The 17,393-nt window shown below is 39.0% G+C and overlaps 2 protein-coding genes across 2 annotated transcripts; one reads left to right on the top strand and one right to left on the bottom strand.

Annotated features, from left to right (window-relative positions):
• Nucleotides 1-1,324: 1,324 nt before the first annotated feature.
• LOC110042027 (transcription initiation factor TFIID subunit 6-like) lies at nt 1,325-16,350 on the top strand. Its single transcript, XM_089293475.1, has 13 exons — nt 1,325-1,572; nt 1,843-1,929; nt 2,770-2,923; nt 5,745-5,801; nt 5,998-6,209; nt 6,712-6,777; nt 6,917-6,994; nt 10,197-10,298; nt 10,491-10,615; nt 11,155-11,212; nt 11,831-11,905; nt 12,696-12,815; nt 13,315-16,350. The coding sequence occupies exons 1-13, from the start codon at nt 1,417-1,419 to the stop codon at nt 13,807-13,809; spliced, it is 1,785 nt and encodes a 594-aa protein (XP_089149601.1). The 5' UTR covers nt 1,325-1,416; the 3' UTR covers nt 13,810-16,350.
• LOC110042028 (uncharacterized) lies at nt 13,797-17,383 on the bottom strand. The gene is made up of 5 exons (XM_020747346.2): nt 17,126-17,383; nt 16,208-16,316; nt 16,032-16,102; nt 15,768-15,845; nt 13,797-15,249 (listed from the first exon to the last, which is right to left on the bottom strand). The coding sequence occupies exons 1-5, from the start codon at nt 17,265-17,267 to the stop codon at nt 14,996-14,998; spliced, it is 654 nt and encodes a 217-aa protein (XP_020603005.1). The 5' UTR covers nt 17,268-17,383; the 3' UTR covers nt 13,797-14,995.
• Nucleotides 17,384-17,393: the final 10 nt, after the last annotated feature.

The raw sequence follows: 17,393 nt of genomic DNA, 5'->3' as shown, positions 1-17,393 counted from the left end.
GTCAAAACAAGGTATCCGCTGACCAGAACTACTATCTTGCCAGTGCAGTAGGTCCTGCAAACTTCCATCGTGCTCCTGTATTGTCAATGGGCTAAAATGTACTGATATGTGCCTGCTTCAAGATTGCACAAACAGGCCAGATGACGACGATGTTTTATCCGTTGACGACAATGACGATGGAGAAAGCGAAAGGTAAGAATCTCATAACCATAGGAAAAATATGAAATGACTTTCCTTATACATACTCTTACATTCGCAAGGTTTGTTTCGAACGATGTACTCTTTTCAATGTATCGAGTAACTGTTTGTGGTTGTCACGGCAACCGCTAAATGCTTTAAAATAACTTAGCTGCTATTTTTGTCTGAAATTAAACCTGAGTCTTTGTTTACATTTAAGTGAAAATGATGCTTGACTGACGCGAAAAGGACAAGTCTCCAATGTGTTTGGTACTGGGATGGCTTCAGAATGGATGATATCAGGACAAAGAAGACTCGTTAAGCGAGCTCTTTAAAACTCATTAGCTGAATAGTTAATCCAAGCCAGTGCTAGAGTGATCTACACATGACTGAACTTTTTGACAACGTATATTGCAGTTGTTATTTTTTAAAATTAGGAAGTGAAAAGCCTTAATTTCAGTGACTTTTATTTCAATTGTGGACTCATTGACCATTTCCGTCTCCATGGCAACGAGACAACCTTAAAAAAATTTCCCCTTTTTGCAATTGAATCAATGTCCTATTCTGCTAGGCCTAAAATGTATAGAATGTTGTTTGAAGAGAATTGTACAATGGACATCGCTCAGAATCTGAAGCTGTTAACCGGATCCGTGGTCATTAGGCAGTTTAGATGACGTCATTTTATCACATGTTTAGAGCAAGAAAGCTACTGGTAGAAGCTTGCTATCATACCTTAAAATAGACTTCAGTTATTGCAGATTGAGAAAATACGTGATAGCACTGGTCCCTCCACAGGGTACAGAAAAACCACTTTTGGGGGTCTTGGCCCATGGACTAAATGGATTGGGCAGGGGGGGAGGGGGAGGGACGTGGTAGAGATTCTTTTAATCCTCTACCATCCCCGATCTCTTTCTTTGCCTCCACGTAGAGAACCGTGGTGTACCGGGAATGGGAAGAAATCAGCGGAAGGATATTCTATGGCGAGTACCTATGACGAAAAGGAGGCATGTGTTTTGATTTGAAACAAGGGGTGCGGGGTATGTAAACAAAATAATAATAAAAAAAACAGCCCAGTATTTCATCGGGATCTGGGCCGAGCATTATCAGCTGCAAGACCGCGAAGAGACTGGTGCTCAACACGTATGACCGCTGATCAGGAGGACTGACGTTTCTAAATTGAAAATGGCGGAAAAAATGGCGGACTGAGTTGATTTCAAAACTGTACACATCGTGGTTAAAATGGACGAAGACGATGATAAGGTCGAAGTTGACGGCCAGCTAACCGCAGAAAGTATTAAGTTAATTTCAGAATCCATGGGGATCTCTAATCTCAACGATGAAGCGATAAATTTGCTGATTGACGATGGAACATACCGATTGAAGCAACTTGCTCAAGTGAGTGATGTTTTTCATGTATATCGTCTTGTTTTGGGTACAACTGGGCAACCTAGAAGTCAAAACAGAACGAGTACGTTGATTTCAAAAGTATGAGAAGGTGAAATTAAATTTGAAATCTAAAGCCCATCAACTTAGCTGGATATATTTATAAGTTGTTGTCTAGTTGTTTAGTTCTTACTTCTCGTATGGCTCCAAACAATTAGTGCGATTTTCGAACAATTTATCATACAACAGCAAACTGATTCAGTCCTCGTTTCATATCTGTAGGAGTCTGCTAAATTTATGCAGCACTCGAAACGAAGAAAACTCGTCACTGGTGATATTGATAACGCTCTGCATGTGCAAAATATTGAGGTAAGCTGTTTTCAAAAACGTAAGTTAGATAAGTTAAATTTTGTTAAAAGAAAATGTTAATATAAGCTTAAGTGAATAAAGATGGTGAATTGTAAGCTCGGTAATGAAATGTGAAAGGTGAATTGATCAACATGACACGAGTGTGGGACAAAGAAAAAATCTGAGTCCCCGACAGGAATTGAACCCATGACCTCCCGTACACTGGGCAGGTGTTCTATCTTCTGAGCAATGAGAATTCAGAGTTTTTCTTTGTCCCATATTCGTGTCATGTTGATCAATTCACCTTTCACAAAATGTAAATATTTATCTTTTTAAATGGTACATCTCAACTCAATAACAAATGACTACCAGTTTGCTTATTCATAACATCCTTGATCAATACAAGAAGGTATTTACACTTCTATATTTTATGACAGTGGTAGAATTACTAGGAGTTGAGCTATCAGCTTGGTGATAGAAATGTCATTGTTTTGAAAATATGGGTAATCTTTACCTGCTGTGGATCTTTGTTGAGCAAAGTGGGACATGTGGCCTCAAAACAACAACAACAACAACAGCAACAACTTAACAGAACATTGTGATTCGTAAAATCTATATGTGACAATGTGCTGTTTCGTTTCAGAAAATATCCATACCACCAACAGAAGGGATAATTGGAATTTCTTAGGAGTGGGGGTTCTACAAGACCATGACAAGACTGACAAATTAAAAGAAATGTATGAAGTGTAGCTGGAATTTCCAGGGGGTCCTTAGAAAAATATGCTTTCTTTGGGGGAGGTATGGATATTTTCTTGAACTACACAATTTAACTCACATGTGGCTGTTTTTTTGCTTGTACAGCCACTTTATGGCTTCAGCGCTAGAGAATTCATCCCATTTCGTTTTGCTAGTGGCGGTGGAAGGGAACTGTATTATTATAAAGATCCAGAGATTGATTTAAATGATATTGTGAGCTCACAGCTACCACGTATCCCAGTGGATGTCACCATCAAAGGTATCTGTATAGTATTGATATTTTATTAAACTAAGTTTGATTGACAGTATAATGAAAATTCTCAATGACAGGTAACAACAAATATGGAGAGTTGGTCAAAAGTGTTGTAACTGCAGAATCTCAGTATTTACTGCTCTGCTCCAGGGTTGGACATTAGCAATTGCCTACTCACCCAGGCGAGTGTTTTAATTGTCAGGCGAGCGCAAATCATCGATCACTCGCCCGTTTGGTGAGTATGATTTTCGTTGCCAAGAAATTAATTAAATTGCAAAACAAACACTGGTTTTTACATTCCATTTTGCTGAGAAAATCTCTAAACATAAACTCACCATTTCTATTTTACAAAGTTTTATATTCCGAACTGTCTAGTAAATTGGTGCAGAAAGGCAGCATAGACAAATATGGCTTCCTCCTAGTGATAATTACATAACGCATGTACGTAAACAAAGTGATATTGCTGGTCACAATGGAGCCATAGGTGATCAGGTAAAGATGGCGCCCAAGGAGAACAGACACATTTACTTACAAACTGCAGGGATCTCACAAAGATTCATCAATAAAAAACTATTTGAAGTATAAAGAACCTCCACTGTGTTTTCTTGGTGTTTAAAACTGGTCAAATTTTTCATTGAAGTAATAATCCTCGGTTTGCCACGTGCTTGATGATGTTGTGAGCGAACTGTTTTCCTTTCCCAGCACTCTGATCAATGCGTGTTCTCCTGGTAAGTTTAAAAATGGAGTAAACTGATCACAGCCAAAATGTGGAAATATATTTCTGGAGTTTCTTAAGTTGTTGACCAGAAAAGAATGAAAAGGCCCAAAAGCTGCCCGTTATACAAGGGAATACGAGGGGGTGGGGGTGGGGGGTAAACTTTTGGGTGAGTGAAAATAGGTCTGGGCGAGTGCATTTTGAGGGTCACTCGCCTGGATGGCGAGTGCTGTCAAAATTAAGTGTCCAACCCTGCTGCCCCCCTAATGAAAATTCTCAATGACAGGCACAACAAATATGGAGTTAGTCAAAAGTGTTGTAACTGCAGAATCTCAGTATTTACCCCCCCCCCCCCAAATACTGTAATTTTCCAAATTACAAATAAAATTTTCTTGCTGGGATATTTTTTTAACTGCGCGGCCATGGGTGGAGCGCGGTTCATGGTTTACCCGTGGTTTTTTTTTCGTTTTGTATGTGACCAGACCCAAACTTTCACTCGGCCAAATTTTGAGTCACGCAACCTGTGATGTTTACTCGCCAAAAGCTATTGAAACATTAATAAATCTCATCTCCGATACTGACTTTCGCGGGAAAAAAATTAAAAACCCAGCGTTCGTCAAAAATTATATTTTTTCAGCAGAAATTTCGCTCGGAACATATACATATTTATATTCGTTTGAATCATCGATGAAATGACCTTTTCCGGATATTTTTTCCTTCGGGGTCAACAAAAACCTCCGATTACAAAATCTCGCCGAACCCACATGTTGCCAAAAAATCTCTTCAAAAGCCTGATTTCGAAGCGATATATCACTTAAGCGTTAATAGCTACCACACATTGGCAGGCGGTAAATCTATTCCTTAACAATCCAGCTTTATCGTGTTAAAATTTCAGCGAAATCTAACAAAACCAGAATTAGAATTTTTTTGTGACCTCACTCCCCAGACTTCACCTAACAAAGGAAGCCACGGTCGCCCATAGCAACCGAAAAACACCAACATAACAAAGCCAACGTTTCGGCCAAAAAACTCCAGAATTATCGCCTGAGAGCTTGAACTTGAATGGGAACATCTTTTTCGAACTTTTTCCAACTGATTTAGACAAAAGACTGGCCTCGGCAGGCTACAAAAAAGACCAAGAGAAAAAACAGAACAAGACAGCAGAACAAACCGATAATATTTCATCGCGTGGCTTTCGGCACGAAAACGAAAATACAGCTTACTTCTGGATAAATTCAGCCTTAGAAGCCAGCAACTGGTCCCAAATTACTTTCTGTATCCTTACAAATGTCCTGATTTCCATCTCCGAAAGATTTTGCCCCAATTTTGAGCAAATAAACATTTCGCCGCGGCAACCGCCATTACGGTGGCTTGCATACTAAATTAGCTAACTTAACAAAATTCTCCCGAGGGGGGATATGACAAATTTGGTGAGAATCAAAAGTAACGCCAATTTTCTGTCACGTTTTCAATCTGTGGTCACTGAAGTGACCAAAATCGATACATCGGTCGGGATAGGGTTTTTTTTATATGACTTGTGTGACTACTTTGCTAGCCCTTTACTCGTGGAAAACACCAATTAAATTTAATCATGACTTTTAAGAAAGAAAGCTGTTGTTAATAGTGTTATTATTGTGTCGTTCGTATCGTTAATGCCCATACATATCCCGAAGAAAGTTCTAGATTAAGACCATTACGTCATCGGAGATTTGTCAACGGCTACCACTGATGGTGCAATAATACAGTTTGTGTTGATCAAGTGATGTGATGTCTACAGTAAGAAAAGAATCATCAATGACTGCTTTGGAATGTGCACTGCGTTCCGATGGTAGTGCTAAGCGAACCGTTTCATTTTTAAAGCGCGGTTATAAGATCTAACAGATCTTCTTGTTATTAACGTGACTGGGGGCTTGATTCTGGTCCAGTGTCACTACGCTAATTAAAACAGAAATTGAGGAAAGTGGATCAATGTGTTGATCAATTGTTTACATGTACATATTTAATTAAAGAGAGTTGGAGTAATGGTTATTTTATTACCCATCACTGACCAATGTAAGGTCATAAATAATATTATTGTACATGTAATAATAAACATTTTAATCTTTGTTTCAGCTCACTGGTTGAGTATTGAGGGTCTTCAGCCAGCAATTCCTGAGAATCCACCGCCAGGTAATAGAAAAGAATGCAGTGGTTTCACTAAAAGGCATTTGGCAAGCTCAGCCTTACCTTAACTTACTTACATCAAATAAGTAATTAATTAGTATCTTTTTTTCTTATTTGCATTATGTTAATTATCATATTTAGCTTCTGTTGTGAATCATTGTATTGTTTATAGTAATCTGTTTTCTTTGTGTCTTCAATGAAGTTCCCATACAAGTCCAGGCTAAGGAGAGCAGGGCTGGGTTAGCTACAGTGGTACCAACTGGATCCAAAGCTGCAAAACTGCCAGTAGTAAAAATTGCCGGCAAGGGTAAGAAACAGAGCGCTATGAAAAAGACTGAAGTGAACTCAGGTGCCGAGACTACAGGAGACAAGAGTGAAAAAACTAAACCTCAGGTCACTCATGAATTGTCAATGGTAAGGCATGTTTAGTTCTTTTTTTATAACCTAGAACTCAAAAAGAGAGCTGTCCCACTAGTATTAGTATTAGAGCTGCACATTTTAGTAATGATTTACTGACATACTTGGCCTCGAATATGGGCAGAAAGTTACATATAGGAAAGTAGCCTTAACATAGGCCTTGAATGTGTACAGAAAGGTATAATTAAACTAAATGATTTATAATACAGCGCATTATAATGATACAGAGCTGTAAATATTATGTATGTTGAGCGCTATATAATTTAACTTGTATTATATATAGGCCTGCAATTCATGCAGATAGGTAGATAAGTTTAACGAGTATATTATAATGTAGGGCTTCAATGCTTAGAGCTGCATAATTTATGTACTATCATTGACCTTTAATGAATGCAGAGAGCTACATGTGACCTACAACTAATTATATAAAATCTGTTTATTAATAACAGAAAGGAGAGTTTTCATACTGACTATAGATGTCTGTTTGATATTTTATCAGGAACAACAGTTATATTACAAGGAAATTACAGAAGCTTGTGTGGGGTCCTGTGAATCTAGAAGAGCTGTAAGTTCTCTTCTGCCATTCTGAAATCTTGCATATGTTATAGATAGCCTGTATCTCGAAGTGCTTCCTTAAAATTATGATAACATGATTTTTTTTTAATTTTATGCCCAATACTTACAGATTTTCCCTCTTTATGTAGGAAGCTCTTCAGAGCTTGTCAACAGACCCAGGTCTTTACCAGATGTTACCAAGATTCAGTACATTTATCTCTGAAGGGGTAAGGGATAAGAAAATGGTTGGTCCTCTTCACACACCATCTGAGCCCAACTGTTGAGATCAGATGGACTTTCTTTTCAAGTTTATGATGATTGTCCATCACCAGCGCTCAAAGTTAAAAAAACTATCCAAGTTATCCTTTTTCCAAATACAGGACAACGTAACTCCTGTCTCTGGTTACCCTGATGAGTGCTTGGTTGCCCTTAAAATATTGTATAATTTGTTGCTTAGTTATTGCTGGTTTTCAGTGTCATGAAATTCAAAATAGATCAAAATAAAAGTCAAAACCGGTCAATAGATAAAGTCCAGAATCTGGGAAATGAAAGAAGGTAAAATATGCAAAGACTTTCACCAAGATTCTGGTTGCAGCAATTTTTCTTATGCAAGATATGCGGAGAAATTTTTTACCCAAATTTATAGAGATTTGTATGAAGACGCCATGCTGGTGCCCATCCATATGGGCACCAACATGGCGGCCGGAAACCAACAGAAACATCTGTCACTGAGTTTTGCTACAAAAGCGTGAATTTATCCCTCCAGGAACTCTAAAACATTAAAATAATACTTTTTCTAAGACATGAACTGTTCAGATAGCCAAGTTCCCCGAAATAAGTCACTTTTTTAACCATCATGACGGCTCTCTTGGCCGTCATGTAAATGCTGCGTCACACAGAAGCTTAGAAATTCAAGTGTAGTGTATCACAAAACCAAGAACCCATTCGGAGCGAGCATTTGTACGAATATTAGTTTTCAGCTGCTCTTATACATCATTTAAGTAAAATCTCAGCAAGATCAATAGTTTTGTAGTTAACAACAACTCACTCTCTAATATTATTGTAAAGACAAAAATAACAAGACAAATCTGGCAGTAAATGGGACCATGGACACTGGGTGCTCCCTGGGATAGCAATGAGAGTGGGTGGTAGCGACATACCCTGGACAGGTAATTGGGTGGTTAGCGGACACACCCTGCAGACAAAGTGGGGCGGTTAGCAGACTCAAACCCCAAAGCATAAACATAACATGGGGCAGTTAGCGGACACAAACCCCAAAGCAGACACTTGGGCAGTTGGCGGACACACCCAGTGAATGAATTGGGGTGATAGCACACTCACCCAGAGAACGAAGGGGGGGGGGGGGGGGGTAGAGGAGGGAAAGGAAACACTACACTAGCCGAGAAAAAATAGCTGACGTGCCTAGCATGCTACTGGTACAAAGACTGGTGTAGCATAACATGTTCATGTGTAATGTTTGTTGACATCGGATATGCAGCAGATAGTAAAACTGATAACGTGAGATGAGCATACAATAGTAATGGATAGGATTAATAGCTTTGACATGAGCCTTAATTGTTGAGAAGGATACCGAGACAACATAGCTAGTAGTGTCCATTGTTTATGGTATCAAGTTCCTTGGCAAGTTTATAATGCACTTACACAATAACAGAATAGCATCTCTGTGGCTGAGACATATCGATGGACAGTAATAATAAGCTCTTGTGGTTAACTATACTTTACAAGTAAAGTTTACATTAACAACGACTCACTCTCTAATAACATTGTAAAGACAAAAATAACAAGACAAATCTGGCAGTAAATGGGACCATGGACACTGGGTGCTCCCTGGGATAGCAATGAGAGTGGGTGGTAGTGACACACCCTGGACAGGTAATTGGGTGGTTAGCGGACACACCCTGCAGACAAAGTGGGGCGGTTAGCAGACTCAAACCCCAAAGCATAAACACAACGTGGGGCAGTTAGCGGACACAAACCCCAAAGCAGAAACTTGGGCGGTTGGCAGACACACCCAGTGAATGAATTGGGGTGATAGCGCACTCACCCAGAGAACGAAGCCCCCCAACCTAGCTGCTTAGGTAGGTAAGAATAAGGTGGGGTAAGGGACCCACCCAACCTGACGCAGGCGATAGCTAAGTGGAAGGTGTGCACCCAAATTATGCCCCAAATACTGTCAGGTACGTAGTGACAAAAGTGCAACTTTAACAAGGTCTACATTATCCTGTGCTTGGATCCCAAGCTTGTAGTGGAGTATTATGGGTGGCGGCTAGCTGGGCAGGGAGTGCTTGGAGTGTTCAAGCAGGTGTCCTGATTTGTCACACAGAAGCTTAGAAATTCAAGCATAGTGTATCACAAAACCAAGAACCCATTCGGAGCAAACATTTGTACAAATATTAGTTTTCAGCTGCTCTTATACATCATTTAAGTAAAATCTCAGGAAGATCAATAGTTTTGTAGTTCGAATTTTGGTAACGTCATGTGAAAACCAGACAAGACAAAAACCGTTAAATAACTATCATAATGTATTTTCATGTAAATGACACAAAGTGGCCCGAAATGGCTTCCTTGAAGGATGTTTGCACTTTCACATAAACAAATTAACGCTTAGCAAAAATACTTGCTTGAAACAGAGAGTACAACACTTGCATATTCACGTAAGAGAAATACAGTAACAACAGCAAAAAGCCTGTGGTTTCAGTGAAAAGCCTGAAGGTTACATCAAAGACCGGCTGTCAAACAGTCAGTGGGGAATGGCAAACAAAATGAAGTCCACCGTTTTTCGAAAGATACGCTATTTGAGTACTCTGAATAATAGCCTAGTTGAGAACCCTATAATATATTAAGCATTGGCGATTTTCGCCGAAGCTGGTCTCTCCGACAGCCCCGATTAATTAACACAATTTGCTTACCTCATGTAAATGTATGTTTGACAACTTGCAAAGTACTTTCCCACAATGCCTCCAAAGAGAATGATTACCTTAATAATTTTTAACCTTAGTCAGCAGTTGATTCTTAATCCTAGTTCTAGTTTTAAACCTTAGTCTTAGTATCACGTTTTTAGCTTTTACTTCTGTATTTTAGACATACAATGTATATTTTACCTGAAAACCACCTCTAGGTGATTGGAGGCCTCCTCTGAAAATATTAGTTTATTATTATTATATTATTATTATTACCTGCATGCCATAATATTTGGGGGAGGCCTGGGTTTGAAAACAGGACAGTTTGCGACGTCTGTTAAAAGTGGTTGTGTGGACCATTTTTTAGTCGTCTCAGGTGACTGGATGACCGCTAATTTCAAGCACTGCATCACTCTAATATGGAATCCCCCACCCTACCCCCTGTAGCTCAATAGCCTTACCTTGAATGGTGGTATATGGTTCTGTTTTTGTGCTAATTGTTTTCTAGGTGAGAGTCAATGTTGCCCAAAATAACCTCGTGTTATTGATCTATCTCATGCGAATGGTGAAAGCACTGCTGGATAATCCAACACTCTACTTGGAAAAATATGTGAGTTTCAGTTTGGGAACTTTCATTTAGAAAAAGTGTTGTCTGACATTATAGCTTATAGACTGGTTGAAATGGTGAAGGTAAACATTTTAAAGGCCCTATGTGCCATGACGCACAAGGAAAATTAGGTAACAGGTAACAACCCATTTTCACCAGTTATGATATGATGATTTTGTGATTTTCTTTCATCAGCTTCATGAGTTGATACCAGCAGTTATTACATGTATTGTGAGTAAACAACTCAGTCCCAATCCCGACACTGATAACCATTGGGCACTTAGAGACTTTGGATCAAGAGTTGTTGCACAAGTTTGCAGGTGATTATATTACATTGCCCAACTTTACTTACATGTACTGTGGCTAGCAATGGTGAATATAGCAATAGATTATGAATACAATATCAGCCAACTTGACAATGAAAAAAATCAAGTCGAATTTAGAGTCTAGTTTTTCATTTAAATGGACCTTTATACCAATGTCATGCTTTTCTGTCGTTTTTGGTCAAACAAAAAATAAATCTCACCTCTCGATTAATCATGCCAAATTTAGAAAATTTGCAAACTTTCATTAGAATCCATTGCAAGTGCATTATATGGGACTCCAAACTTGCCAATTCTTAAAAAGATCTTTGTGAGTTTGGGGTCCTATATTTTTGAGTTTGCAACAAATTCTTGTGAACCTTGGTAAATTTACTAAATTTGGCATGATAAATCGAACTATGGAGGTGAGTGTTTGTTTATTTGAAAATTATGCAAAATTGTTGATGGAATGTGTGTCATTGGTAAAAAGGTCCATTGGTGCAAGCTTGCTTGGGTCTTGAAAAGTGAATTAATTGTGATTTGTTACTGTCTGTCAGGTCTTTTAATTCCACCACAAATAATGTTCAAACACGAGTCACTAAAACATACTGCAAGGTGAGTGACAGACCTTAGGGGTACAAATTATTCTAAGCAATAAACAAATTATCCTCAAAGTAAAGGGAATCTTACATATTAGTTTCAAGGTCATTTCAATGGGTAAGAAAAACCTCAAGCTGCCAATTGACCCATCATTACATGACACCAAGTGACTGTCAAAAAACACATGAATCTTGCTCAATATAAACTGTTGATGATTTGCAAGTTTTGTTTGAAGTATCATTAAAACCAAGGGGTGGTGAATGGTCCTTCAAAAACCACGGGTCTCACAAAATCTTTGTCGAATTTCATAGGTCTCACAGTCTTGATTTTTGGCAGTAATACATGTGTGTCTCGCAGTCTCAATTTTTTCACAAGGCTGTCTGGAGTCTCGATTTTTTGCAAGGTTAATAAAGTCTCGAAGTCCGGATTTGTTTGTGTGCTTTTATAAATAACATGGGCCCCTTAGAATCTGAACTTCTTGTGCTCACACTTAGTACACTTTGAGGTCTTGGTCTCACAATTTGAAAAGTCAAAATGTCTGGGCTCACAAAGAAAAATGCTTGTCTTGCCTTCTCGCAAAGTCTGACATTTACCATTCTCCATCCCTGATACCAAGCTGTTTCATTCCTACAGGCGTTGCACCAGGAAAAAGCTTCACTATCAACTCATTATGGAGCCATTACTGGGCTGGCAGAATTAGGACAGGAGGTAGGAACCAATAAATACAAAATGGTCTGCTTCTTTGAACAACCTGTTCCATGTAGATACCAGAGAAAGTTTGAGAGAATGCAAAAGTTTTCATATCAAGTAAATTTGAATTCTGCCAAACTGTATTGAATGTTCCCATCTGGCTATGTAAAGAAATTAGTATTAGCCATTTCATTTATTTTTTGTCCATAAAACAAGCCAACAAATCTAATGATAGATCTTACTTAGTTTATCCCTTGAGAGCCTAAATGACATACTCAGTACATCATGATTTTTGCTCCTCAGGTGCCCATATGATGTACTGAGTACGTGAAAATTTTAGGAGATTTAGTCACACTCCCGGCAAACCAGAAACAACTTTTATCAGCACTTGAGATTTGTAGGGGTTTTTTCGAGAGACTACTAATTTCTCATTGCTGTAACGTCATGTGGATATCACATTACACCAACCTCAGCAAAATAAACTACATTAGAGAGACACTTTCACGACCTTTGAGAAAATGCGTATCTGTCTTTAGTTTAAGTGAAAAAGCTTATTATGGTATTTGACAGCCGTTTTCAGTGAAAATGGTGTAGCACACAGCATACACAACCGTCTGGCACTCAAAGTGGTTATCATGGCCTGACAGACACCTCGTCCATGCCGACACTCTGTCATGATTGGTCACCTCTCTTGGAGACCCAACTGTGTTGATCACGTGGCAAGGGTGTCTCTCAACTTGAACTGTAGAAGGTTTACAGATGCAGTTACTTAATTTTACATGTATTCCGTAATTTCATTATTTGACAGGTGGTTAAAGTGTTTATCATTTCAAGACTCAAGATTGAAAGTGCTTTGATCAAACAAGCACAGGAAGGTGTGGATCCTGTGGAAAAGAATGCTGCTGAGAATCTCAAGAATTTACTGCTGGTACATCATATTATCAGTCACTATTATTTTACACTTTACATCCAGGAGATGACATTACCCACCCTTTAGACAACTGATGCTAGAAGAGAAAGCACTGTTCAAATTCTGTTACTCACTACACTAAGTTGTTGTCTTTATGTTTACATATGTGGATGTAATATATCAAACAGGAAAGACTGTGTTTTACCACATTTCCAAACACCAAGAAAAGAGTTGAAAATATGATGCGTAATGCAGTATTTTTGATGAACTTCAAGGTGTGTGGAAATGTGGTCAAAGATGGTCAAGATTTCATGTTTGATGTATCTTCTTGATCAAAACTAAGACTAAGGAGAAAATGGAGAAATAAAGTTGTAAAAATCTGTGCTAATTAAGATCTGATATCCAAACACTGTCATGGTCATGATTTCCTCTGTTTAAACTTGATGAATTATTAATGAGCTTGAGAAGTATGTTTAAGCATAAACTAACTGATGTGTTGATTTTCCTTTTATTCTAGAAACACTGCCCTGGTGTGTTACTCAGGACTCGCCTGCCTCCAGATACTCCTGAACAGTATGAGAGAGATTTTGGTGTAATAGGCCATCTCCTTTGTACAAAAGTCTCACAGATGCGGCAAGCAATTAATGCTATAAAAAAGCCCTCTACACTGACAGTACGCACAGTGACTGGTGTGCTAACCCCAGGGGTCACCACTCCTACCACACCCACCATCCCTGGGGTCAGTCCAGTGAAAGCTGTCACTCCAACCACCCCTGGGGCATTCACAATAGCCTTGTCTGGTGTAAAAGCTGGTTTACCCACCACCCCTAGGAGTTCTAACCCCACTACCCCGACCTCAGCAGGGCCTGCATCACTGGCAGGTTTAGTGTCAACAGGATTGATGGGTACAAGTTCCGTAAAACAGGGAACAGCCAGTCCAGCAACACCACAGACAACTCTGCCTGGTGTGACATCAACAAGTAACACAACAACTGGTGGTTCTGTCACATAACATCTTAATTGTGTTTATATTGTATTTAATTGGGTGACTGTACAAAAAAAAAAAAACTTACAAAACAAAACCTTGTTTTAACTGAGCCAGGTTTTTAGTACTGTTTAGTAAAATACATACCTGTAGAAATTAGCAGGAGCCATTGACAAGAACCAGAGTTCTCATTAACACACAGGTGTGCATCTTACATGCGCAAAAAAAATAGATGAACAGTATTTTGGCAAAAGTAGGAAAAAAAAAGTTCCGAAAGTTTTATTAAATAGGCAAAGGGCCCCTGAAAAGCAAAAAGAACCCCCAAATCTTTGGAACTGGGGGTCCCAAGGACCCTTAACTAGCAAAAACTAGTGGAAACTCTGAAAAACATTTTGTAACTAGAAATTTCCACTGAATGTAAACTGTATACAATGTACATGTAGTTCAATATGCATGAGTAATAACGAACAAAATCAGAGAAACGTGTCATTCTTGAACTCTTAAACAATGTCTTCTTCCTTACTTTTTACCATACAAGCCAAATTCAGAAAATTACAAAGTTTTGAGGAGAGTTGATTAAGATTTGAATGAAAATCCTATAATAGTTACATAACTGTAGATACACTGTAGCTGTCAATGCAAACCTTGTATATGAAACAGGGGATCAGTACTAATTTGGATGTCTTCCTTTGATTGCTTAATCACAACTGAAAAGTACTTTCATTGTTCTCATATCTTTTACTTCCCATTGAGAAACCCAGACATGTATTTACTGTAGAGTACTGCAAGCCCCTGTACCCCTGTGGGAATCCCATATCAAAAGGTTGGGGATGTTCGTCATCTCACTTCGGGGTATAAATGTAGAATTCTGGTTGCACCTAAGGTGATGATGACTAAACGCCACTATTTTTGGCAGTCAAAATATCTTTTAGGGTGCACTCGGAGAAATGATAATCAGAGAAAGTTAACGTTCTTATTTCCATTTTTAGGCTCAACTTCTGCTGGTCTCTTGTGTCTGGTTTACTAGCATGGGCTCCTTTCCTGAACAATGGCTGATAATTGAGCCTACTCTGTTTTAACTGGCATCTTTTAGTGGTCATATATTAAATCTTCAAATATTTCGACAAGTATCCCCGACCTTTTCATGTGGGAGTCACCCCACCATTGGCCCTTAACCTTTCTCACACTGCTTGCTTTTGGCAACAATACTTCCTCAAGAAAGACTAGAATGCCTTGGAATTGTTGACCCAAAGTATTCAAATCTTAACATTCTCTTTAAAATGGGTCGAGGCACGTGACTGTGAGGAATGGAGCAGGGAGAAATGAAATGTTTGTTCCAGTTAAAATCTTTGTTGTGATGGAGACTTGTTGCTGATTGGCTGCGTTGTCTTGTTGCAGATGGTATGTGTGCCCCAACTAAGTGACTTTTGTTAAATCTAGTCTTTGCTTCAGGCCAAGTAACTTCACCTGTTTAAATAAATTGTATAAGTCTGAGTTGAGTAACATGGCTAAGCACCTTACCAGGAATGTTACTTTTTGAGTCCATATAACATATTACCGGTATATCTTTGGCTCCTATACACCGCAACTTTCTAAGTATTGTTTCTTTACGATGTTCTGGTTCATATGTACATTAAATTCAAGCTTATTGTCTCTTAATATTGCTGGATACATATATGCATGACCAAAATTGTGTGGTTCCAGAAAATATCCACACCTCCCCAGGCCCACAGAAGGGATTTTTTCTAAGACGTGCCACCCCTCTGGAAATTCCAATTAAGCTTCATACATTTCTTTACATTTTTTGGTCTTACAGAACCCCACACTCCCAAGAAAATTCCAATCCATTCTGTGGGGTAGTATGGATATTTTCTGGAACTGCACATTGTTACTTTTTTTTGAAACATGAATAGAAAAAATCAACTCCTCTGGAATTTTTCTGCAAATATGGTAGTAGGAACATCACCAGTTAAGTAATATCAGACCTTGAATCATTGTTTTAACTCTGTCAAGGTACTTGGGAGTTATGACTTCAGGACCTGAGAAGCTCTTCACTGGGGTGACTGAGGAGGAACAAAGAATACCATAGTTAACCAAGCTTTAGACTGTGCAGGGTGATGCACATTTCACCTCTCCTTTCCTTACATCGAAAGGTAGACACAATGACATTTAATTCTCAACAAGGCAATCCTCTTTGATGGACTAAGACATGAAAAGGCGAAACACAATGCAAGTCTGATTTACAATACCTTCAGGTTTGGCAAAGAGAGTCTCATCTATAAAAGATGCCTTTGACACTGGCTTGTATGAATCACGTAACCTGAAAAAAGCAAGAATTAAGGACACCGAATGAGTTGCGACTACACACCAGCACCTGACTGTCTCCTCCCCTTGCCATCAGAGCCTGCTTTGATTATTAACTTACATTCTTTTGCTTGGTATAAATCTGACGTTTCTTGCATGGGTGAATATTCCATAACCATCCTTGCAGTGAAAGTACTGGATCCCCTTGTACAGACCACTTGTGTTACCAACTTGAAATGCAATGATTAAAATAATGTAACATTAGTTATCAACTATTGTTGTTGGAGGTCTAACTGTAAGCATGTTGGCTCCTGATGGCCACTGTCTTGTGTTCTTGCTCAGGGCTCTTTACTTTTTATGGTAAACATTTAATGCTAAGGGTAACCCTCTGATGGCCTACCTTCCCAGCCTGCGGAAAGTAGGAAACACCCCTAGTCCAGTGACTGGGATAACATCTGGCTGGCACTATCGAGCACTTGACCCGAGGTGGACTTTGGTTATCATTTACATCTCATTCTGTTGATAAACTCAGAGAAAATGTAACCGTTCTTGACGTTAGGTTGTCTCCAAAATTAATTTGCCTTAGCTGTGCAGGAGGCCATCACAACAGAAAGAATTGGACGATACCAATCAAGGCAACTGTTGGCAATGATCTTCTTGAAAGGCGATTTAAGGTATAAATATTTTTTGAAAAGAACTGAGGTTGCATGCTGCCAGAACAAGCATAAGTATCAACAGATCGAACTACGGAACCGAGAGCCGAGAAAACCGTCTAGAGAACCCCAGTATTCCATTCTATCCCGTTTATATCTCGTCCGGGTACCGTTGTTGAGAAAGTAGTTTGAAGTGAAACAATCAAAACACGAGGCACTCAATTTAATCAAGTGTGAAACAAGGTTCTCTAAAATATCAACTGATCTTAGCCTTTGTTTACGCAGCTAGAAATATTTGGGTTTGGTGACATGGACTGACAAGTTAACTTCACTTTATAGGGTTATTAAAACGTTTTCTAAGCAAGATCGAAGCATCGCTACGGTACCTCTATTGTCCAACTCGATGCCAACCCATTCGCCATCTTTAGCTACCAAGCTACCCGCATATCGAATCGTCCCGTTTTCGATTTCTCCCCGCCATCTTACTTGGACACGAGCCCCAGGATTGATGTTATGAAAGAAGACCATGGATCTATCTTCTACATCTTGTTTTTGCGTAAACCTTTAGAGTAAAAAAAAATGTAAATCGCTGGCAAAACGATGAAAAACCCGCAAACAAACCCAGTTGGCGGGAGAACCAACACATTCTATTCA

This window comes from Orbicella faveolata, unplaced genomic scaffold (assembly GCF_042242905.1).
Source record: "Orbicella faveolata isolate gen_17 unplaced genomic scaffold, um_ofav_v1 contig_25, whole genome shotgun sequence".
Taxonomy (NCBI): Eukaryota; Metazoa; Cnidaria; class Anthozoa; order Scleractinia; family Merulinidae; genus Orbicella; species Orbicella faveolata.
The sequence above is the reverse complement of the archived record's forward strand: the minus strand, read 5'-3'. Positions and strand labels throughout refer to the sequence as shown.

What these genes read in the sequence shown, in the direction of transcription:
- LOC110042027 (XM_089293475.1), top strand. Translation starts at nt 1,417, where the DNA reads ATGGACGAAGACGATGATAAGGTCGAAGTTGACGGCCAGCTAACCGCA. An exon ending in TCCTGAGAATCCACCGCCAG is followed by an intron (nt 5,802 to 5,997) that starts GTAATAGAAAAG and finishes TCTTCAATGAAG; the next exon opens with TTCCCATACAAGTCCAGGCT. An exon ending in CCTGTGAATCTAGAAGAGCT is followed by an intron (nt 6,778 to 6,916) that starts GTAAGTTCTCTT and finishes CTCTTTATGTAG; the next exon opens with GAAGCTCTTCAGAGCTTGTC.
- LOC110042028 (XM_020747346.2), bottom strand. Translation starts at nt 17,267, where the DNA reads ATGGTCTTCTTTCATAACATCAATCCTGGGGCTCGTGTCCAAGTAAGA. An exon ending in CATCGAGTTGGACAATAGAG is followed by an intron (nt 16,317 to 17,125) that starts GTACCGTAGCGA and finishes TTGCATTTCAAG; the next exon opens with TTGGTAACACAAGTGGTCTG. An exon ending in TTTATACCAAGCAAAAGAAT is followed by an intron (nt 16,103 to 16,207) that starts GTAAGTTAATAA and finishes TGCTTTTTTCAG; the next exon opens with GTTACGTGATTCATACAAGC.